Genomic DNA, 24,367 nt, shown 5'->3' on the forward strand with positions numbered 1-24,367 from the left:
GTACACGGACAACAACCCGTTGACACACCTGGACACGGTAAGACTGGGTGCCCTGGAACAGAGATGGATGGCCCGCCTGTCCAATTATGAGTTCACGATCAAATACCGGGCAGGACGCTCCAATACCAACGCGGACACCCTGTCCAGGATGCCAAACCTACCGGACGGAGGGGAAGATCCAGAGGAACTGGAAGAGGTCGAACTCCCTGCGTTCCACCGTCATGGGATTACCCAGTATTCCCACCGTGTGAGGGGCCAGTGATCCGCTACGTTCAACCCCTTACCCCACTACAACTGGGCGGAGGCGCAAGACAGTGACCCCGCAGTCCGTCTGGTGAAGGAGATGCTGACCCAGGCTGACGCCCGCCTGGACCCAGACGCTCCGGAAGAGACCACGCAACTGTGGACGGAAAAGAACAGACTGTTTCTCTACAAGGAGAAGTTGTGCCGCAGAATGGTCAATTCCCGGACACATGAACTGATCTGGCAGGTTGTGGTACCGAGACGGGACGCAGCTATGGTGCTGGAGGCCTACCACAATGGGGCAGGGCACTTCGGATGGAAGAAGCTGGAGTTCCTGCTGCGTGAACGGTTCTACTGGATAGGTATGAGAGGAGCCATTGAGAGGTGGTGTAGAGACTGTGGCCCATGCAATCTAAGAAGAAGGGACCGTGCCAGCCTGAGGACTCCCCTGCAGCCCATCATCACCAGGCAGCCGCTGGAACTGGTCGCTCTGGACCATGTTAAACTGGCTCCAAGCAGAAGAGGGTATGTCTACGCCCTAACCATCGTAGATCACTACTCCCGATTCCTAGTGGTGGTCCCCGTCAAAGACTTAACAGCACAAACAGCAGCTAGAGCCTTCCAGCTGCACTTCTGCCGCCCACACGGGTACCCGGACCAAGTGGTGACGGACCAAGGACCAGCCTTCGAAGCGGAGGTCTTCCAGGAGTTCTGCAACCTGTATGGCTGCAAAAAGATAAGAACAATGCCCTATCACCCCCAAACCAATGGACTCTGCAAGAAGATGAACCAGGTGGTGATAGATCTGCTAAAAACATTGCCCCTGGAAGAACGCAGTCTGTGGCCTGAGAAACTGCCCGATCTGGTGGACCTGTATAACCACATCCCGGTAGGTTCCACCAACTGTACCCCGGCTTACCTAATGCGAGCAAGACCTGGTAAGCTGCCTGTTGACCTGGATATGGGAGTCCTGACACCCGAGGACACCTCGCCAGAGGCAAACTGGGATACAGAACGGCAGCAGCAGTACCGGAAGGTACAGGAGAGCGTCGAGCGAAGTCTCTGTCAATCAAGAGAAAGGCAGGAGAGGACTTATAACCAACATGCTCCCGCTGTTCCCCTGGTACCTGGAGAGCAGGTCTTGAAAAGAAAAAGGCGGCTCCATAAGTTGGACGACCAGTGGGAAAAGGACCCGTACACCGTACTGCCCTCAAGCCACAATAATCCAAAGGTGTACGTCATCAGCAAGGATGGAGGAGAGACCACAGCCACTGTCTCCAGAGACCACCTGAAAAAGTGCCCCGAGAAGTTGCAAAGCACGGATGAAGATCAGGAAGACCCTCAACCCGTAGAGGAAAAGGAGGAAATGATCAGCACCGTACTCGGAGACTTTCCCCGGTCCTGGACACAAGTAAACAATGCTATCATGGTGCCCGTCCTCACCTTTCTCCAGCCAGCCCCTCAAGTGCCTACAGAAGACCAGGTAGAGTTGGAAGAGCAGCCGGCCCAGGAGGCAGAAGAGTCCACACCAGCAGCGCAGGAGGATCAACCCTCTGCTAGTAGTGAGCCTGCCGTGCCCCTAGTGAGCCAAAGAGTACACAGACAGCTGCCCAGCTTACCCATAACACCTCCTACACCGTGTAGTGCAGGACCAGTTAGTGAGCTCCGTAGGTCCACTAGAGTCACTAGAGGTCAGATGCCCGCTCGCTGGAAAATATAAAGTAATGCACTGTAAATTTACCTGTTTCTTGAAAATGTTTATGGTTCTTGTTGTTGCCTGTTATTAATTATGTTTCTCAGTTACCCTGCAGATTTCTATGGACTAACAGGTTATGGACACTGGATAACCGGAACAATTCTTGTAGATAGTTGCACATTGTGCCTCTTGCGAAGACGGCCGCGGAAGAGAACCTGTCTGGCGTGGCCTCCTTGTGGCCCAAAGTAGTTAGTCTCGCCTTGCAGCCACGCCCAAGGGCAACGCAAGGGGTTTGCTTTGGACAGGTCCCCTACTTCGCTTAAAGCTTCACCTTGGGTGACATGGACACCCTCTTGTTTCACAAACTTCACCTTGGGTGATATGGACACCCGGTTACGGAAACGCCGTGACCACAAAATGTACTTTTTCATGTTGACTTGTTATTGTTATACCCTGCATTTATGTTTCTTTAAAAATATGTTTAGTCCCGGAGTACTAAAATTTACTAGGGGGGAATGTGGCACCACAGGGGTCTGGTTACCACAGTAATAGAAATATTACGTCTGAGAGCAGGTGGGAGGTTTCTCTGGTCAGGAGCCCTAAGCATGCAACACTGCCCGCCCAGACCTGGGAGGGGAGGAATCTGCCCTTATAAACTGGGTCTGGGGCGGGATTAGGTCAGTCAGAGCCTGGAGAGGGAAAGTGACAGCAGGAGCTCTGTAGGAGCAGGAGCGAGTGCCAGAGGCTGGAAGCTAGTTAGCTCGCCTTGGCTGAAGACACTAAACCCGGACACGGAGTCCGAGGCTGTGGGGACATCCAGGTCCAGCAGCAGAATCCAACCGGCAGGGGATTCCATGTCCTCTGGCCATAGAAGCCCGAAGGCACGGTCACAAGCAAGGGACCAGCACCGCCATCGTGGAGCGGAGGCTAACAGGAGGCCCCAAGTCACCGGCCATACGGGTGAGCACCACACGGTATACTCAGGGACGTGGGCTACTTCTACCCGCACACAGCAAGGTAGCCAGGAAAGAGTACAGATAGACGGGGAGGCCTACAACTCCACCTGGCCAGGGGAGATCCTGCTAGCTCTCAGACTGACCAGGCCTCTACTGTTAGCCAGTACTCCCGGGAGGGTCTGCTTATTACCATCAGTAAAGACCCTGAACTGCACCACACATCTCTGTGTTTCATCGCCGCACCAGCACCATTAGTACTGGGACGCTCACACCATTACTCCCATCATCCACGCTAGCTGCCCTGAGGCAATACTTCTCCCGTGGGGAGTTATCCCATACTTGGCTGCGCATACAACATCAGCCTCAGCGGTCTGCAGCGCAGCGGCGGTCCCCACTGACCGCAATCCACGGGTGGCGTAGTCGGACATTTGCTATTACATTAAGACTGCCACTGGTTTGACCACCCTGAGCCACGGACCGGGTCGCCGCCACACAGAGACTACAACACCCAGCATCCCACCAGAGGCCCGGTTCCGGGTACCCCCAGCACAGCACAGGCCCAGGGGGCGCGTCAATAACAAACTTTCCTAAATCCAGGACTTTTTCCTTTCAAATTCCCTTAACTTTCCGGCTCATCCTGAAATCTGGATCCAGCAGTCAAAGACTGCCGCCACTGCTGCTCTCTCATATTGTAGCCTACATTTTTCTCATACCTCCAGACCTGACAACAGACAAGGTAGAGGTGTTGGTCTGCCACTATCAGCCAAATGTACTTTTCAGGTTATCCCCCCAGTACCTTCACTTATCTTCTCTTCTTTTGAGGTCCACACTGTCAGACTCTACGGGCCCTTCTCCCTGAAAGTGGCGGTTGTGTATTGCCCTCCGGACACCTCCCATCAGTTCCTGGATCACTTTGCCACCTGGTTTCCACATTTTCTATCCTGTGACATCCTCACTCTCATCATGGGGAATTTAACATCTCCATTGGTGATCCCCTCTCCCCATCGTCCTCTCACCTTTTATCTCTAACCTCTTTTGGCCCTTCACAGCTTACTAAATCTACGCATGAAGATAGCAATATGCCGGACCTGGTCTTCTCCCGACTCTGCTCAGGGCATGATTTTACTAACTCCCATCTCCTGCTCTCTAACCACAACCTTCTTTCATTTTCTGTCAATAATTTTCACCCTACTCAAGACACCCCGGCATGCCCGTATATTAAGTTCGAGTCCCTGCATCTGCATGATTTATGACTGTTAGTCAGCCTCAACACATGTGAGGATTCCCTAACAAACAGGCAATCTCTGCATGTGTTGAGACTGACTAACAGCCATAAATCATGCAGACGCAGGGACTCAAACTTAATATATGAGCACGCCGAAGATACTCGGAAAGCACTTTAACGTGCTCAACAAAAGGGCTAAACGAGCACTCTCGCTGATCACTAGTGGGCACGACTGGAGAATAGGCAGGCTGGGGCAGGTGGACACAGCTGATAGACAGACAGGCAGATGGGCACGGCTGGTATACAGGCAAGCAGATGCGGCTGATAGACAGGCAAGTGGGCACGGCTGATAGGCAGGTATACTGGATATGAGCACTGGGACCTGAAAACTAGCAAGTGTGTTAATAACAGACATGCAACGTTGCTCAGGCACCTCCATGTAGGAGGTGGTTACTAAAATAGTAAGTGTCCCCCAGCGTGTGCGCGTTTTTAAGAGACTGGGAGCGCGCATGCACTAAGCACAGTGCCCTGGGAGCTGCGTGCCATGCGCGTACCCTGGGCACTAACAGACCCGGAAGGAGGAGGATGTGTGGGATGGGGGCCGCGGCCGTGAGTAAACCAGTGTCCCTGCCAGGGAAGAGGGACTGCGTGCTGGGACGCCGGCTCCACACATACATCCATTACTTAAAAAAACATCCCTTGACCAGAACTATACTGGTAACTATAGACCGGTGTCTAATCTTCCTTTCATTTCTAAATTCCTGAAACGCTTGGTCCACTCCCGTCTAATCCGCTATCTCTCAGATAACGCTCTTCTGGACCCTTTACAATCCGGTTTCCGCTCTTCACACTCTACTGAAACTGCCCTCGCTAAAGTCTCTAATGATCTACTAACAGCTAAATCTAATGGTCACTATTCCCTGCTGATTTTCCTGGATCTCTCTGCAGTATTCGACACTGTGGATCATCAGCTCCTCCTCACTATGCTCCGCTCTATCAGCCTCAAGGACACTGTTCTCTCCTGGTTCTCCTCCTACCTCTCTGACCGCTCCTTCACGGTATCTTTTGCTGACTCCTCTTCCTCTACTCTTCCCTTTACTGTCGGGGTTCCTCAGAGTCCTGTCCCCTTCTCTTCTCCTTATACACTTCCTAAATTGGACAAACCATGAGTAGATTTGGTTTTCAGTACCATCTCTATGCTGATGACACTCAATTATACACCTCGTCTCTTGACATCACCCCTGCATTACTGTAAAATACCAGTGATTGTCTGTTTGCTGTCTCTAACATCATGTCCTCCCTCTATCTAAAACTGAATCTGTCAAAAACTGACCTCTTGTGTTTCCTCCCTCCACTACCCTACCTATGCCCAATATTGCCATTTCCGTGAGTGGCTCCACCATTACTCCCCAGCCCGCTGTCTTGGTGTAATTTTTGATTCAGATCTTTCCTTCTCTCCCCACATCCAATCACTCGGTCGCTCATGTCACCTGCACCTCAAAAACATCTCTAGAATTCGACCATTTCTTACCTTTGACTCTGAAAAAAACTCTTACTGTCGCTCTTATTCATTCTCATTTGGACTACTGCAACTATCTACTAATCAATCTTCCTCTTACTAAACTCTCCCCTCTCCAATCTTTCCTGAAAGCAGCAGTCAGGATCATATTCCTTTCCAGCAGCTACACGGATGCCTCCACCCTGTGCCAGTCATTGCACTGGTTACTCATATGCTACAGAGTTCAATCTAAACTTATCACTCTCACCCACAAAGCTCTCCAGGGTTCAGCACCACCCTACATCTCCTCTCTCATCTCTGTCTACCACCCTACCCGTGACCTATGTTCTGATAATGACCTAAGATTAAAATCCACAATAATCCAAACCTCCCACTCACGTCTCCAAGAGTTCTCAAATGCTGCACCAATTCTTTGGAATGCACTACCCAGGACAATTCAATTAATTCCCAATATCCACAGTTTTAAGCATGTCATAATAACGCATTTATTTAGACTGGTCTATCACCTCACCACACTTATGTAACTATCCTCGTTTTGCCCATACAAAACTTCTTCAAAATCAGGACCCTCACACCATCTGTTCACACACTCTTTTTGCACTTAATAGCCCTCTGTGCCTGTACTGTACACACACTGGCTGGTGATTGGTTCATTCAGCATTATGTGAATACCCCTATTTATTATATTATGGCCGGACCATAAAATACAAGCACTTGTTACCATCCACCTTCCGTGCTCCCCTATTTCCTCATAGATTGTAGCTTGCGAGCAGCAGGGCCCTCACTCCTCTTGGCATCTGGTGAATTATGTGTTATTCTGTAATGTCTTTTATTGTCTGTACAAGTCTCCTCTAAAATGTAAAGTTCTGCGGAATATGTTGGCACAACAGAAATAAAAATTATTATTATGTTGTACTTGCATACTTGCATTTAGTACTTGCTTGTTACTAAAATGTTACTGCTTTTGTTATATTTTTCTAATAAAGAGTGTTGTATTTTTACCATTTAGGCTTCTATCACTTCCCCTTTTTTTCGGGTATTTACGTCTATTTGGAAGTGTCCATTATACATTTTGGCCTTGTATAGGTTTTCATTTATTTATTTATATATCCAGTGTATAAAATAGTATATAAGGATTCCACCTAAGAGTCCAACTAATTTGATTGAATGTTGTGGACGCACATAATAATGTCATTCAGGTCTCCTTATTGTGATATTATGTGTATTATGAGTATTTATGCCTGTAGGAGAGAATGTGTTGACTCTCAGAGGAACTGTACCACAGCACATGGAGGGTCCCTGAGAGACAACATACAAGATCCATGGCAAGTATATAAGCCTTAAACCAATTGCAACCTAAAACGCCGCTGCCGGTGTCCCTGCATGGCTCCCCTTCACCCTTCATGCAGGGACACCGACATACTCACCGCTGCAGCCGCATTGTTAGCTCCCCGTCACTCGGCGTGACCCTTGGCGTGATCCTTGCTTCCTGATCTAGTTCCTGGCAGTGTGCTTAGTGTGCAAGCTGCCCTGTTCTTAAAGGGCCAGCACATGCACCTGCAAGAAGGCCCCCAACCAATAGCTGGGAGGCATCTTGTTTGAAAGGCACCCTCCCCAATAGTGAGGTCCCAAAGCAACGTGTTTCATTAGTGTGCTAGTGGTGCAGCTAGTGACATATTAGGCACCCTGTTCCTGGTGTGGTCAGTGTCCTGAACCTGAAGTCCCTGATCCTTGTGTGGCCAGTCCTGAACCCATCATCCCTGGTCCTTGTGTGGCAAGTCCCGAACCCTGAAGCCACTCTGGTGGTACCTGAATCTACAGTACAGACCAAAAGTTTGGAAACACCTTCTCATTTAAAGATTTTTCTGTATTTTCATGACTTTGAAAATTATACATTCACACTGAAGGTATCAAAACTATGAATTAACACATGTGGAATTATATACTTAACAAAAAAGTGTGAAACAACTGAAAATATGTCTTACATTCTAGGTTCTTCAAAGTAGCCACCTTTTGCTTTGATGACTGCTTTGCACACTCTTGGCATTCTCTTGATGAGCTTCAAGAGGTAGTCACCGGAAATGGTTTTCACTTCACAGGTGTGCCCTGTCAGGTTTAATAAATGGGATTTCTTGCCTTATAAATGGGGTTGGGACCATCAGTTGTGTTGTGCAGAAGTCTGGTGGATTCAAGGCTGATAGTCCTGCTGAATAGACTGTTAGAATTTGTATTATGGCAAGAAAAAAGCAGCTAAGTAAAGAAAAACGAGTGGTCATCATTACTTTAAGAAATGAAGGTCAGTCAGTCCGAAAAATTGGGCAAACTTTGAATGTGTCCCCAAGTGCAGTTGCAAAAACCATCAAGCGCTACAAAGAAACTGGCTCACATGAGGACCGCCCCAGGAAAGGAAGACCAAGAGTCACCTCTGCCTCTGAGGATAAGTTTATCTGAGTCACCAGCCTCAGAAATCGCAGGTTAACAGCAGCTCAGATTAGAGACTAGGTCAGTGCCACACAGAGTTCTAGCAGCAGATGTGGCGCCCCTGCTGCGCATTGGTGCCACAGATCCTAGAGGGGTGCATGGACGGATTCCTCCACAAGAGGCCCTCATAGCATACACACACCTCCACCTTCCACCTCAGACAACCAGAGGGAGCCCGTTAGGGATATAAAAAGGGAAGGTGGAGCTAGGCAGTTCAGTCTGGAGTAAGTCTGAAGTCTGTAAGGAGTCCAGTTACAGTCTAAGTCTGGAATCTACAGTCTAAGTCTAAAGTCTGCTGCAGCCAGAGAGGTTGGCAGTCCAGCCCAGACTCAAGGAGCTCAGGTTAGTGAGCCCAAGGCGTGCCGACACCATAAGAGCGGTGAAGAGTAGCGAGGCCTACTGCCAGTGTGAAGCCTAGTGAGGGCCCCGAGCGTGGCCGAAGGCAAGTGGAGTAAGCGAGCTACATAGGGGGCAGAGGAGCTTAACCAGCTCACCCCACAATCAATTACCGGACACCGGATCCGCGTCTGCAGGGCTCTCTAGGACCAGCAGAAACAACCGTAACCCCTGGCGAACAACATGTCCCAGGAACACCAAACGCTGACTGTTATACCAGGGTCAGGAGTCACTGAGGCCCAAGATACCAGGGAGTGTGATCTCCAACAGAAGGCCCTACCACCAGGTCAGCGGGTGCAAGACAGAGACCAAGTTAGACCTAGCTTCAGGCAGGTCATAAACTTAACAGGAAAAGGCAAGAAACAGGAGGCCCCACACCCGCTCACTGGGGAGAGTCCTGAAATGCACCCTTCACCATACAGTGCCCTGGATCGTGCCTGAAACACCACCAGTAAAGGTACTGAAGTGAACTGTCGTGTGTGTGCCTATTCTTCCTCCGACCCGGCTGGGCCCCCTCTGTCCTGCATCCCTTCTCCTACGCTGCCCTGAGGCCCCGCTCCACCTGTCCTGTGGAGAGCAGAACCAACTAAGCTGCCTGACCACCAGCCTCAGAGGACTGTAGCAGCGCTGGTGATTCTCACCAGACACCACAGGTGGCGTCGCGAACTTTCCCTATCCCATACACCTTTCCCCCATTTTCCTTGCTTTTTAAAGAGTGACCCCAGGGTACGGGCCTGGGAGCCGGCCGCCGCGGCATCCCCCAAAACCAAACAGCAAGGCCCGGGCGCCGAGTCGCCCCCATCCCCTGGGCGCATCACAGACACATCTCTACAACAACTGTTAAGAGGAGACTTTGTGCAGCAGGCCTTCATGGTAAAATAGCTGCTAGGAAACCACTGCTAAGGACAGGCAACAAGCAGAAGAGACTTGTTTGGGCTAAAGAACACAAGGAATGGACATTAGACCAGTGGAAATCTGTGCTTTGGTCTGATGAGTCCAAATTTGAGATCTTTGGTTCCAACCACCGTGTCTTTGTGCGACGCAGAAAAGGTGAACGGACGGACTCTACATGCTTGGTTCCCACCGTGAAGCATGGAGGAGGAGGTGTAATGGTGTGTGGGTGCTTTGCTGGTGACACTGTTGGAGATTTATTCAAAATTGAAGGCATACTGAACCAGCATGGCTACCACAGCATCTTGCAGCGGCATGCTATTCCATCCGGTTTGCGTTTAGTTGGACCATCATTTATTTTTCAACAGGACAATGACCCCAAACACACCTCCAGGCTGTGTAAGGGCTATTTGACCAAGAAGAAGAGTGATGGGGTGCTACGCCAGATGACCTGGTCCACAGTCACCAGACCTGAACCCAATCGAGGAGATGGTTTCGGGTGAGCTGGACCGCAGAGTGAAGGCAAAAGGGCCAACAAGTGCTAAGCATCTCTGGGAACTCCTTCAAGATTGTTGGAAGACCATATCCGGTGACTACCTCTTGAAACTCATCAAGAGAATGCCAAGAGTGTGCAAAGCAGTCATCAAAGCAAAAGGTGGCTACATTGAAGAACCTAGAATATAAGATATATTTTCAGTTGTTTCACACTTTTTTGTTAAGTATATAATTCCACATGTGTTAATTCATAGTTTTGATGCCTTCAGTGTGAATGTACAATTTTCATAGTCAGGAAAATACAGAAAAATCTTTAAATGAGAACGTGTGTCCAAACTTTTGGTCTGTACTGTATATCCGAGACCTGTGTGTCTGAACTTGTGCCTATCCATGTACTCCATATACATGGACTACTAAAACCAGTTTCCAAATCATCCCTGTCTGAGATTCCTTGTCCGTAACCTTTCTGCAGAGGATCCTGATCCAAGTAGTCTGAACGGAGCCCAAGTCCTATCCATGTCTGCGTACCTAACCCCTGGGGTTAGCAGCTGCAATACTGGGGACTGCTTAGGAGTGGTACCTGGTGGCTACCTGCAGCTCAGTCTGACTCCACCATCAGGAACTCCAGTGAACACCAGGTAGCTGCTTAGCTACGCCCCTCCTAGGTAAGCCCGGTCCGAACCATGTGCACCACCTGCGTACGTGACATAGCCACCGACACGTGTGCTCCCTGGACCTCATTTTTCACACATAGACATTGTGCTGGCGTATTCTGATGCCTCTCAGTTTACATTGCTGTCACTATAATACCATACTTACAAAGCGAGAACCATCTGTGGAGAAAGCACCGCACTGAATGGCATCTTGATGTCCAGCGAAAGTCTTACATCTCTGACCGGTCTGATAAATAGATGATATAAATGGTAAATTTAGAAAAATGCACATTACCTATGAGTGATGGGTAGAGCAACAGTAGAGCCCACTGTTATGGCCTATATAGGGCCTATGTTTCCCCCATAAAAATCCATGGGTGTTTTGTAATATATGCAGAGGGCAAATTAACCTTCTTACCAGAATGCATGAATTCTATAGCATATCAATTTTCTAAAAGATAATGTTGAAGTACATCATACAACTCATATTGTAAAACAGTTTCCATTATATAAAATGTGAATATTGTAGCAGAGCCAGGTAGGACATGGTTACGTCCTAGCTCTACAGGATTTGATTAGATGCACCTGCCTAGCTTTTTACTAGAACCAGAGCCTGTGGTCACTAGGTGTGTCAGTCTGCTGAATGGAGCAGAATCGAGTGTGCTGCTGGTGAGTGATCAGCCAAAATGTGAGCTGTAGCTGAGAGAGCGATATGCCAGAGTTTCTCTCTGAATGGAGACAGTATGGGACAGCTAGGAAAGCTGAGCAGTCTGTGTGTTGGAGCTGCAGAAAATTGTGTAGAAGCTGCAGCCTCTTCAGTGTGAACTGTGTCTGGAGTTGAAAATTTCTGTTTGGCGCTGGAAGCTACTGGAGCTCAGGCTGAAGACGATAACAAGACTGGTATGACCAGACATCTTCTGTGTATGAAGTCTGCTCTGGTAGAAGAGGCTGTTTTTGGTTTTGAATTCCTTGGAGTTTTATGAAAGCAATAAAACTGCACCTGTCTTGACCAAACCGCATTGCCTGTGTGAACGCTACCTAATGCTTACCTGAGAGTATGGATCCCTACAATATTTTCTTGCATGAGATTATAAATTTGGGGATCATACCTGCACTTCCCACAAGATGACAAGACGATCCCATCCCGCAGACAGTAAATATTTGCCATCTGGGCTGAAACTAACGGTTTCTACACTTTTGGAATGATCTGAAATAAAAAGAGCTGATTTAAAAAAAAATTCTGGATTCAGAAAAGATAGAAAACAATTGCAGCTGGTAAAGATATTTTCATCCCGAAAACTCAGACGAGTTTTTTCTCACTTGTCATCCGTATACAATCTGCTTTTTACAGCAGCGGCTATTAATAATTTACAAGATCATTTACAGTTTCCTACATTACAAAATTGCAATGTATCCGTAAAAATCGGATGCTACATTGTATCTCGGTACGGCATCCGACTTTCTCTGCGCTCCCATAGACTTCAGTGGGTGAGTCTCATCCGATTTACAGAAGAAGCTAATGTATGCTGTACACGCAGCTTCGGTCAGTGAAAAAAGTTGCTCATCTGTACCACTGAATAACATTGGTCCAAGTGTGATCCATTTTTTTTTTTTACAGACCGTACTTGGACCAAAAATATGGTCGTGTGAACGAGGCCTTATGCAAAATTCCGCGACCATATTAAAAAACAATCTGATTTCCATCCAGTAAAAAACAGCATTTGTTTTTATACATCAACAGTTAACAAAAGACCAAAAACAGTTCCCTATATTAAAAATTGCAATGTATCCATAAAAATCAGATGCAATACGAATGATCCATATGGGATACGATTTTTATTTTTTTTTTGCTCGCCCATAAAACTTCAATGGGTGAGTCTCATCTGAAATACAGACGACGAGTACATGTTGCGATATTTTCCATGCAGACATTCCTTCCATGTGAAAAAACGGTCATCTGAACAGCCGAATAAAAAAACATTGGTCCTAGAGCTGTCTATGTGAGGTCAGTTTTTTTCACGGACCGAAAATACGGATGTACCCTTAGGACATTTTTATATGTGCTGTTTTTAAAGTTCTATGCAAATTCTGGAAATCCGCATTGGTAAAGGTAGAGTTTTGCTGCATTATTTGCATTGGAAAAGGTAGAACCTGCTATGCCATGCACAAAATAAATGGATATGCTGCATTCTATAATCCACAGCGCTGGTCAATTTCCACTCGGCTGAGTGTGCTTGTTCGTATCGTGGGCAGATGTAGGAGCTGCCTTCTATTGCATGCATTATTGTGCACCTACTGTTGGCCCATGGTTGACCCATGCGTGGTCTAGCACGTGGACTGGAAACACTCTCGTTTGAATGATCCCCAAGTAAAATCACAGTAATATGCAGCAGGTTTTCCATGTGCGCATCTGCCGCAGAAAATCTGTTGTGTATTTTCCCCATGAGAATGTAGTCTTATAGTCACCAATTTTGCCTGGATGACGGTATGAGATGCGTGAAATTTGTAGGAATATGGCCATGCTACATCAAGTGTTTATGGTCTTTTGGCATATGTCCTGGTCACTGGTGGCATTCTCTTTTGTCTGTTTTGAAAATCTTAGTCCAACCTATGAGGTTCTAAATCTGAGCCAATTAGTAACCTATGCACCTGTATGGTATATGCCTCATATATTGAGGGTTTAGGTTTAATGCTCCTGAGAACGTAATCGAAAAAAGTAATGAGAACAAAGCCTAACCTGGGATCATTGACATAAAACATAATTCAATTTTAATTTCTGATGTTTACATCTTTTATGAAACTTTTTTGGCCATTTGTTACAAATTTGGAATTGTGAGACTCTGATCCTACGCCTTATATTATAGTGGACTTCTTCTAACATACCAGTTAGCACATGAAGACAATCCGCAGTATCCAACCTCCATAACCGCGCCGTACAGTCATGTGATGAGCTTGCAAACAAGGAGCCATCAGGGGAGAAGCAGCATGACTTTACTGGACCTACAGAGATACAGGGGGTAAGGGACATTAGGTTTAATTAAATGAAATAGTAGTTAACACAAAAATTAACCAATAACCCTTATGAATTATCCAGTTATGACGTCCGCGGCTGAAAATCAGGCCTTTCTAGCAATCAGCTTGTGCGGTAATGTGTGATACATAGTTATTTGCAAAATTGTTAGTTTTTACAAATACACCCATTTAAGAACAAGGGAATAATCCTTTAAGGAAGACCAGTCACCAGATTCAAAGCGTCCAGTTTTTGTTCCTATTTCATTCCCGCGCATCCCCTGAGTACTCCATTTTTTGTATATTTTAAATCTGCCACTTGCTTCTAGAGATACGGGCCTTTTTATGTAATGCTACTTTTTAATGGTCTTTACAACGGGGTCTGGCTCACAGCATAATTATGCAGAGCAGCTTAAAGATACGCCCCCAAGGAATCCTTGGAGTAATGCCACCTTTGTAAATACGATAAATACCATAAAAATGAGCACACACTAAGTAAAAATGCCCATATCTCTGGAACTGTATGGCGGATTAATAAAAAAATAAATAAAAGTAATATACTGGGGAGCAGCGGGAATAAAATAAGAGCAAAATGTGGCTACTTTTGTCCTGGTAGCAATATTGTTACAAGGTAGACGAGTAACTGTATGATAATTTGATGCTATGATGTATATATGGAGTTATGGAAACAATATTGTTTTTATAGAAACACATGAGTATAATAACATTTTCTTTATGTTTTTTATTGTTTTATTTAATTATGCTTATTCCTGGTTGTATATAATATAACGTGTATGAATATGTAGCAATTCATAGTATAGAGGTTATTTGGAGGTTTCAACATTCAATTAATGTGTCACGATTCCGCCACTTACTGTGTCCTAGGGATGCAGTGAGTGACAGCTCAGCTGCCCCATGGATTTCAGAGGCATGCTGGGCTGTCAGTTTTGTGAATGGGATAGCCCGGCCATCCAATCAAGGGCTGTGGTGTGCCGGGCTATCCCCATGCAAATTAAGGATTGAACAGCAGCCCAATCAATCTGTGCCTGCTAAGTTTTCTCCAGGTGCCTCCTTTTCTGGGTGATTGCCTGGCTATTTAGCTAGCTGACGATTGTCAGACCATTGCCAGTCGTGGCTTTGCTCGGTGGTGTGTTCCTTGTGCTCTGTGCTCTGCTTTCTGATCGTTGCCTGACCTCGGACTTTGCCTTTTGACTATTTGTTTGTCTTACCTCTTGTTATGATTATACTCACACACTCACACACGTGTAACAGAAGAGGGAAATAACTTCCAAAGAGAGAAACTGCACCTGTCCCCAACTGGTCCCTGTAAAGACTAGAAATGGCCCTAGCCGCACAACTAAATACACCTCCTCGAACCTGTCTCCCTAAAAGGCCGTCGAGGGGCTTCTTGTATCTCCTGAAGAACCAGATGGGAGGCTGCAACACAAATCCAACAAAGGTAGAGGAAAGCATGCAGGGAGAAATGATAACCAAGGTTGAGAAATTAAAGCACATTCACAAAGGATAGACAGGGATAAATAAGGAGAACAAAAAAACAAACAGAATAAGTGAAACCTCCCAGACCCCCAGAAGTGGAGAAGAGGGGAAAGGTGCTGGGAGAAAAACTCACAGATTTGCAGCAGAAAAAACAACTGGGGCTTACCGGACAGGATAAACCCCTACCTGAGGAGCTGGAACTCCAAACACCATTTATATGGAAGTATAGCCAGCAAGTGAGGTAAGTGAGAGGTGAACATATAAAGCCCACCCCAAAATGTGATAAGACAGAGCCAAAAGGGAAAATGGAAAACACCTGGAAAAAAGCAAATCAAGAAAGGAAAACCAAGACAAAAGAAACCGTCAGTATTTGGATACAGACGAAAAGGACTGTAGCCCAGCAGAGAGGGAAACCGACCATGCAGCAAAAGGTCCTCAGATCAAATCCCATAACCGAGCCATGACACTTCTTTGCCTTTGATGTACTCTGCTCTTTGTTGCCTGACATTAGTCTTTGCCATTTGACTATTCCCTTTGCCTTTGACGTACACTCTTGGTATTTGACCCGGAACTCTTTACTCCCCCTGTCTCATGGCTTGTGCGTGAGAAGTGACTAGCCAGAGTCACATAATGGTTTTCATTAAAGTGGTACTCCAATCTCTCAGACTACTAGCAATCTTGAGAACCAGATCTTGAGTTCCTTTGGCATTTCACCAGCACAAAAGAATTAGGCTGTGCTGCATTTCTCTGCATAGAAATTCACATGGGGCGCAACTGTGTAGGGAAAAAATGCAAAGCGGCAGTAGCACTACTAGTGCTGTGATTCATTTTTTTGTGAATGAACACACAAATTTTTTAAAATCAAGTTTTAAGAGATCCTGGGGTGTGATGCATACCCACACCTCCTTTTACAAGTCACTCCGCTGTAAAAACCCATTTCCTACCCTATGATTGTGTGTCAGTAAAACTTCCAGGAGTGCTGCTTCTGAGGAGATTGCTACTGGGTCAAAGAGATTTGATACCTCTTTAACTCTCAATACAAGTGTATGGATGTCCTATGAATTAGCAGCTTCTAAATCTGCGGCATTTCACACAGGTCATATACGCAGAAGTAATCTTTACATTTACAACCCCAATTTCAAAAAAGTTGGGATCGCCATGTAAAATGTAAAGAAAACAAGAATGCAATGATTTAGAAATCTCTTATTGTCACATTTTATTCACAGCAGAACATAGATCACAGATCATAAAGTTAACAATGGACATTTTTCTAAAACAAGTTGGGCCTGGTCCGTGTCCAACGTTGGGTAGCATCCCCTCTTCTTTTTTACAACAGTCTGTAAATGGGAAATAAAGAGACCAATTGGTGAATTTTTGGGAGAGGAATGTAGTCCTATTCTTCTGAGGTCGGATTCATCCTGCTCCACGGTCCGGGGCCTTTGCTGGATTTTTAGTTTCGTAATGCACCAAATATTTTCTATTGGGGAAAGGTCTGCATATGTTGTTCTAAAACTTCTATATAATACTCATGACGCGCCCCTGGGCCTGCTGTGTCGCGCAGCGTCTCGCGCACGGGGGCTTACCCGGAACCGGATCAGATGAGGGTTGTAGTCTCCGAGTGGCGGGGACCCGGTCCGTGCCCAGGGGGTCAGACTCAGTGTGTGGCAGTCTTGATAGATGTTATTTGAGTGTCGACTACGCCACCCGTTGATTTGCAGCTATGGAGCTGCCGCTGCAGGGCAGACCGCTGAGGCCGGTGTAGAATTGTGCAGCGTGATAGTATAACCCCCAACGGGAGGGGTATGGCCTCAGGGCAGCCGACGTGGAAGATGGGGGTAGCAGGAACCACTCAGAGACGGTGCGGTGTAATTCAGGGTCTTTACTGGTAACAACGATAGACCCTCCCGGAGTACTTGCTAGCGAACGGGGCCTGGTCAGTCCTTGAGCAGATGGGATCTCCCCTGGCCAGGCGGAGTTGTAGGCCTCCCAAACTGACTGTACTCTTCTGGCTACCTTGCTAGAAGCGGATATAAGTAGCCCACGTCCCTGAGTGTACCGTGTGGTGCTCACCCGTATGGCCGGTGACTCGGGGCCTTCTATTGGCTTCCGCTCCACGATGGCGGTGCTGGTCCCACACGTGTGACCGTGCCTTCGGGTTTCTGGGCCTGAGGACCTGAAATCCCCTGCCGGTCGGCTTCTGCTGCTGGGTAAGAGTTAGTCCCCACAGCCTCGGACGCCGGGTCCGGTAAGAAAGCTTCTCAGTCAGGGCGAGCTCTGCAGCTGCCAGCCCCTGACTCGTAGTAGTATTGCTCCCACTGAGCTCCAGCTGTTTCTTCCTATGACTGTCTCTTGTCTCTACTCTCCTTGACTCCTAACCCTGCTTCAGCCCCGGGTTTATATAGGGGAAGTTCTTCCCCTCCCAAGACTGGGCAGGAGGTGTGGCATGCACAGGATCCCTGACCAAAGGACCTCCCACCTGCTCTCAGACATAACATCTCTATCACTGTGGCAACCAGACCCCTGGGGTGTCACATTCCCCCCTAGTGAAATTTAGTACTCCGGGACTAAACATATTTTAGAAAAACATAACAAGATAAAAACAATAATAATACAATAAGAAAAACATATAAAGATGGTTACGGCATGTCCGTAACCGGGTGCAGTCTTTGAAGAAAAGCAAGGTGTCCATTTCACCAAAACAGGGAGACGTAACCAGGTAGGGGTTTGTCCTACCCCGAGTCCTTAACAGTCTTTAGTCCGTCCTGGGTTACGCTCCAACTATGTACAAGGATTCCCGGTAAATCCACCAAGGACTCCTACAAATAACTAGAAACACAAAATTATACACAAGCAACAATACACAGGTAAACATAAATAAAACAATTTATACACTTCAAATCCTCCACCGTGCGGGTAACTGGCCTCTAGTGGCCCTAGTGGACCTACGGAGCTGACTGCCTAGCCCTGAACTACAGGGTGTAGGAGCTGTCAAGGGTAAACTGGGCAGCTGTCTACCGGCTCTTTGGCTCACTAGGGATATGGCAGGCTTACTGCAAGCAGAGGGTTGATCCTCCTGGTCTGCGGGTGTGGGGTCTTCTGCCTCCTGGACCGGCTGTTCTTCCAGCTCTACCTGTTGCTCCGTAGGTGCTTGGGATGCTGGTTGGAGGAAGGTGAGTACGGGTACCACAACTGCACCATTGACTTGAGTCCAAGACCGAGGGAAGTCCCCGAGCACAGTACTAACCATATCTTCCCTTTCCTCTACGGGTCGATGGTCTTCTTGTTCCTCTTCAGGGTTCCTCAGTTGTTCGGGACACTTCTTCAGGTGGTCCCGGGATACAATAGCTGTGGTTTCCCCTCCGTCTTTACTGATGGTACAAACCTTCGGGTTCTCGTGGCTTGAGGGCAGTACGGTGTACGGGTCCTTTTCCCACTGGTCGTCCAACTTGTGGAGCCGTCTCTTCCTCTTCAAGACCTGCTCTCCGGGTACCAGGGGAACAGCGGGAGCATACTGGTTGTAAGTTTTCTCTTGTCTTTCCCTAGCCTGACAGAGACTTCGCTCCACGCTCTCCTGTACTCTCCGGTACTGCTGCTGCCTCTCCGTGTCCCAGTCTGTTTCTGGTGAAGTGTCCTCGGGTGTCAGGACTCCCATTTCCAGGTCAACAGGTAACTTACCAGGTCTTGCCCTCATTAGGTAAGCCGGGGTACAGTTGGTGGAACCTACCGGGATGTGGTTGTATAGGTCCACCAGATCGGGCAACTTCTCAGGCCACAGACTGCGTTCTTCCAGGGGCAACGTTTTTAAAAGATCCATTACCACCTGGTTCATTTTCTCACAAAGTCCATTAGTTTGCGGATGGTAGGGTGTCGTCCTTATCTTCCGGCAGCCATACAGATTGCAGAATTCCTGGAAGACCTCCGCTTCAAAGGCAGGTCCCTGGTCTGTCAGCACTTGGTCCGGGTACCCGTGTGGACGGCAAAAGTGCTGCTGGAAGGCTCTAGCTGCTGTTTGAGCCGTTAAGTCCTTGACGGGGACGACAACCAAGAACCGGGAGTAATGATCCACGATGGTTAACGCGTAGACGTAGCCACTTCTGCTTGGGGTCAGTTTTACATGATCCAAGGCTACCAGTTCCAACGGTTGCCGGGTGACGATGGACTGCAGGGGAGTCTTCTGGCTGGCACGGTCCTTCCTTCTCAGGTTGCACGGGCCACAGTCTCTGCACCACTTCTCAATGGTTCCCCTCATGCCTACCCAGTGGAATCGCTCGCGCAGCAGGAACTCCAGCTTCTTCCACCCGAAGTGTCCAGCTCCGTCGTGGTATGCCTCCATCACCATGGCTGCGTCTCTTCGTGGCACCACTACTTGCCAGAGTAGTTCATGCGTCCGGGAGTTAACCATTCTGCGGCACAACTTCCCCTTGTAAAGGAACAGTCGACTCTTCTCTGCCCATAGTTGTTTGGCTTCCTCCGGAGCGTCTGGTTCAAGGCAAGCCTCCGGGCGAGTCAGCATCTCCTTCACCAGTCGGACGGCAGGGTCGCTGTCTTGCGTTTCCGCCCAGTTGTAGTGAGGTAAGGGGTTCAACGTAGCAGCCTGCTTACTCCTTACCCGGTGGGAATACTGGATAGTCCCATGACGGTGGAACGCAGGGAGTTCAACTTCTTCCAGTCCCTCCGGATCTTCTCCTTCGTCCGGCAGGTTGGGCATCCTGGACAGGGCATCCGCGTTGGTATTGGAGCGTCCGGCCCGGTATTTGATTGTGAACTCGTAGTTGGACAGACGGGCCATCCACCTCTGCTCCAGGGCACCGAGTCTTGCCGTGTCCAGGTGTGTCAACGGGTTGTTATCCGTGTACACGGTGAACCGGGAAGAAGCGAGGTAATGCTTAAAGCGCTCGGTGACTGCCCATACTACGGCCAGGAACTCTAGCTTAAATGAGCTGTAATTCTCGGGGTTCCTTTCGGTGGGTCGCAGTTTTCGGCTGGCGTAGGCGATTACTCGTTCCTTCCCCTGCTGGATCTGGGACAGTACGGCTCCTAGCCCGATGTTACTGGCGTCGGTGTAGAGGATAAAGGGCTGGCTATAATCCGGGTACGCCAGGATTTCGTCCCCCGTGAGGGCCATCTTCAGCTGGCGGAAGGACTCTTCTTCCAACTCCTCCCATTTGAAGGGCGGCTTCTGGTTCTTGGCCTTCCGGGACTGGCCTATCAGGAGGTCCTGCATAGGTGCTGCCTTTTTGGTGAAACCGGGAATAAACCTTCGGTAGTAGCCTACCAACCCGAGGAACTGCCGCACTTCTTTTACGCTGGAGGGGCTTGGCCATTCCTTAATTGCGGTGATCTTATCAGGGTCGGGAGCCACTCCGTCAGCGCTCACCACGTGTCCCAGGTACTGCACCTTTGGTTTCAGGAGGTGACACTTGGAGGGTTTCACCTTTAGGCCGTAACTCGCCAGAGCTTCGAACACTTCCGCCAGGTGTTTCAGGTGGTCCTCATACGTCTTGGAATATACGATGACATCGTCCAGGTACAACAAGACCGTCTCGAAGTTTCTGTGGCCCAGACAACACTCCATTAGTCGTTGGAAGGTTCCTGGTGCGTTGCAGAGTCCGAACGGCATGCAGGTGAACTCGCTAAGTCCCATCGGGGTGGTGAATGCGGTCTTCTCCCGGTCCGCCTCTGCTACAGGAACCTGCCAGTACCCGCTAGTGAGATCCAAGGTAGAGAAGAAGTTAGCAGATCTTAAAGCAGCCAATGACTCCTCTATCCTTGGTAAGGGGTACGCATCCTTGTGTGTGATACGGTTGATTTTCCGGTAATCTACACACATCCTCATGGTGTTGTCTTTTTTTCTGACTAAGACTAGTGGAGCTGCCCAGGGGCTACAGCTATCCCTGATCACCCCAGCCTCCTTCATGTCTCTAAGCATCCCCTTGGCGTGTTGGTAGTGGGCAGGGGGTACGGGTCGATACCTCTCTTTTATAGGAGGATGGTCTCCCGTGGGGATGTGGTGTTCTACCCCCTTGACTCGCCCGAAGTCTAACGGGTGTTTACTGAACACTCTCTCGTACTCCTGAACCACCCGATAGACTCCTTGTTTCTGGTGTGAGGGAGTGGAGTCAGTACCCAGATGTAGTTGCTGGCACCAGTCCTCCATGTTTTTCTTAGAGCCGTTACCTTCCTCCGGGTGAGATGGAGGCAAGGGTTCCACAGATTGTATAGAATTTTGGTTAATGGTATATAATTTGGCTAGCGTGGCATACCGGGGCAGGTACACTTCCCTCTCCCCGATATTTATTATGCGAACGGGCACCCTCCCATGGCGTACATCAACCACCCCCCGTGCTGTCAAAATGGTGGGCCTACTGTCTGAGTAAACTGGTTCTACCATTGCCTGGTAATCCCTACCTCTCAGACCAATAGCTGCCCGGCACCAAATCATCATTTCACTTTTTGGGGGCATGGCAATAGGAAAAGGGTCACACATTCTTACGCTACCAATCTCACCGCCGGAGAGTTCCACCTGTTGCCGTCGCATCAGTGCCCGGATCTCTTTCTGGAGCACCCGCTGCTCGCCGGAGCTGGCGTTCTTGGCAACCTGCTGTAAAAGGAAAATCACCTCTGCAAGACAATTTTCAATTACATTAGTTCCTAGAGTTATTTTTGGGTGACTCTCATGTTTGTCAATATCTACAATGATCAGTCCCTGTGCTGCCAGTTCGACTCTACCGATTTTGATGGTCACCTCTTTAAATCCGATCTGTGGCACGGGCTGGCCATTGCTGGCGATGATACTCAAGTCGTCGTCAGGGTAGCGGGTAATATCCGAGTCATTCCAGTACTGCTTAAAGAGCACGTACGGGATGGTGGTGACCTGCGACCCGGTGTCCAGTAGGGCACTCATGGGAATGCCATTCAGTACCACCGGCAAGACTGGACGTCCTCCCACATATCTGTCGCGCCAGTTCGATGGGCCTGGTGATCTTTTTCCTGGGGGTTGGCCCTCTACCCCAGGTTGTGCCCGTTTAAAGAACAGTACCTTGCCATATGTCCGGGTTGATTGCAGCGGCGGCAGATGGGTCGTCCGTCCTCGCTGTATCGGTCACTGGGTCTTCCTCTGGCCGGTGGGGTCCTCCTTGGTCGACGCCACGGGATGTCCTCCGGTCCGGATGCCAGCTGGATCTTCCCTGGGGTGGAAACCTGTAAAGACTGCACAGTTCGGGAAGGCGCAGCAATGCTCTTAGCTAGCTCTTGGACCTGATGGTGTAGGTCTGGAGCCGGGTCATTGTCCAAAGCCTGCGCATCAGCTCCCACAGGCCCTGCCGACAAGGGCGCTGCCTCCTGGTGGTAAGTAATAGCTGGGCGCCTGTGGGTCATAACGCCACCCGGTGCCGGTTCTCGGAGCACCCGGATGGCTCTGTCCTTGAACTGTGCAAAGCCCAGATGGGGATCCTGTAAGGCCATCGCCCGCAACTGGGTTCGGTGGGCATTACAATACAGTCCCTCTATAAATTGTTCAGTCAACAGCCTGTCCTCGTTTCCCACTCCATCAGGCTCGGTCTGCTTAATGGCCCTCAGGGCCTCTTGTAGGTTTAGTGCATAGTCCCTTATACTCTCATGCGCTCGCTGCTTGCACCCGTAGAATCTAAGCTTAATCTCGGCTGAGGTGCGGGTATCAAAGGTATCCTTCAGCCGGGTTAGTATCCCTGCGACAGTCTTCCTCCCAGGTGGCCAGGATTTTACTTCCCTTTTAGCTGCCCCGGTTAGTTGGGCCACCAGGATGCTCACTTTTTGCTCTTCTGTGAGGGGGTACACCTGGAAGAGGCTATCCAGCTTTTCTCTAAAGTCATGCAGGGTATGTGACTCCCCTGAGTACTGGGGTAGCCAAGCTGCTCCCGGGATATAGGGCATGGTGAAGGGAATAACTGCAGCAGCGGTGGCGCTGGTGGGGGCTGAGGCAGTGAAGCTCTCCTCCGTATCCGACATCTTCCTCCCCCCTAGTGGACCGTGGCCTACCTTGCGATGATCCTGTTCCGTAGGCCGCGGCTCCGCAGTAGATCGTCAGGGTTGAGGACCTTCCGTCGCGCTCCGGTGACGTCGGCGTCTGCTGGGCTCCTTCCAGGACCTTACGCAACGTCCGGACGTGAGGCGGGGCTTCAGTTCTCGCGCGCTTTCGAAGTCCACGCCCCTCTTCTTCCCGCGCGGCGTCCTCAAGATGGCGTCCAACGGCGGGAAAACTCCACGGATGGCGGGAAGAAGGCCGAAGATGGCGCCGGATGGCGGGAAAACTTCACCACTGGTAAGTTTGAACAGTCTTTGCTTTTCAGGCACGCAGTACCCGGTGGTTGCGGGCACGAAATCCTGCCGACTACGCCAAAGTTGACGCGCCCCTGGGCCTGCTGTGTCGCGCAGCGTCTCGCGCACGGGGGCTTACCCGGAACCGGATCAGATGAGGGTTGTAGTCTCCGAGTGGCGGGGACCCGGTCCGTGCCCAGGGGGTCAGACTCAGTGTGTGGCAGTCTTGATAGATGTTATTTGAGTGTCGACTACGCCACCCGTTGATTTGCAGCTATGGAGCTGCCGCTGCAGGGCAGACCGCTGAGGCCGGTGTAGAATTGTGCAGCGTGATAGTATAACCCCCAACGGGAGGGGTATGGCCTCAGGGCAGCCGACGTGGAAGATGGGGGTAGCAGGAACCACTCAGAGACGGTGCGGTGTAATTCAGGGTCTTTACTGGTAACAACGATAGACCCTCCCGGAGTACTTGCTAGCGAACGGGGCCTGGTCAGTCCTTGAGCAGATGGGATCTCCCCTGGCCAGGCGGAGTTGTAGGCCTCCCAAACTGACTGTACTCTTCTGGCTACCTTGCTAGAAGCGGATATAAGTAGCCCACGTCCCTGAGTGTACCGTGTGGTGCTCACCCGTATGGCCGGTGACTCGGGGCCTTCTATTGGCTTCCGCTCCACGATGGCGGTGCTGGTCCCACACGTGTGACCGTGCCTTCGGGTTTCTGGGCCTGAGGACCTGAAATCCCCTGCCGGTCGGCTTCTGCTGCTGGGTAAGAGTTAGTCCCCACAGCCTCGGACGCCGGGTCCGGTAAGAAAGCTTCTCAGTCAGGGCGAGCTCTGCAGCTGCCAGCCCCTGACTCGTAGTAGTATTGCTCCCACTGAGCTCCAGCTGTTTCTTCCTATGACTGTCTCTTGTCTCTACTCTCCTTGACTCCTAACCCTGCTTCAGCCCCGGGTTTATATAGGGGAAGTTCTTCCCCTCCCAAGACTGGGCAGGAGGTGTGGCATGCACAGGATC

General features: G+C 49.4%; 1 protein-coding gene across 1 annotated transcript in view; it reads right to left on the bottom strand.

Moving 5' to 3' along the window:
• Positions 1-24,367, bottom strand: part of WDR38 (WD repeat domain 38) — a 74,095-nt gene that overhangs the window by 22,661 nt on the left and 27,067 nt on the right. Inside the window, exons 3-5 of the mRNA XM_073637760.1 lie at positions 13,439-13,555; positions 11,665-11,762; positions 10,722-10,802 (exon numbers count right to left, since the gene is read on the bottom strand). Coding sequence (XP_073493861.1) covers positions 10,722-10,802; positions 11,665-11,762; positions 13,439-13,555 — 296 coding nt within the window. The remainder of the gene's footprint in view (positions 1-10,721; positions 10,803-11,664; positions 11,763-13,438; positions 13,556-24,367) is intronic.

This window comes from Phyllobates terribilis, unplaced genomic scaffold (genome assembly GCF_046119375.1).
Source record: "Phyllobates terribilis strain yellow unplaced genomic scaffold, ASM4611937v1 Scaffold_7__3_contigs__length_470593459, whole genome shotgun sequence".
Lineage (NCBI taxonomy): Eukaryota > Metazoa > Chordata > Amphibia > Anura > Dendrobatidae > Phyllobates > Phyllobates terribilis.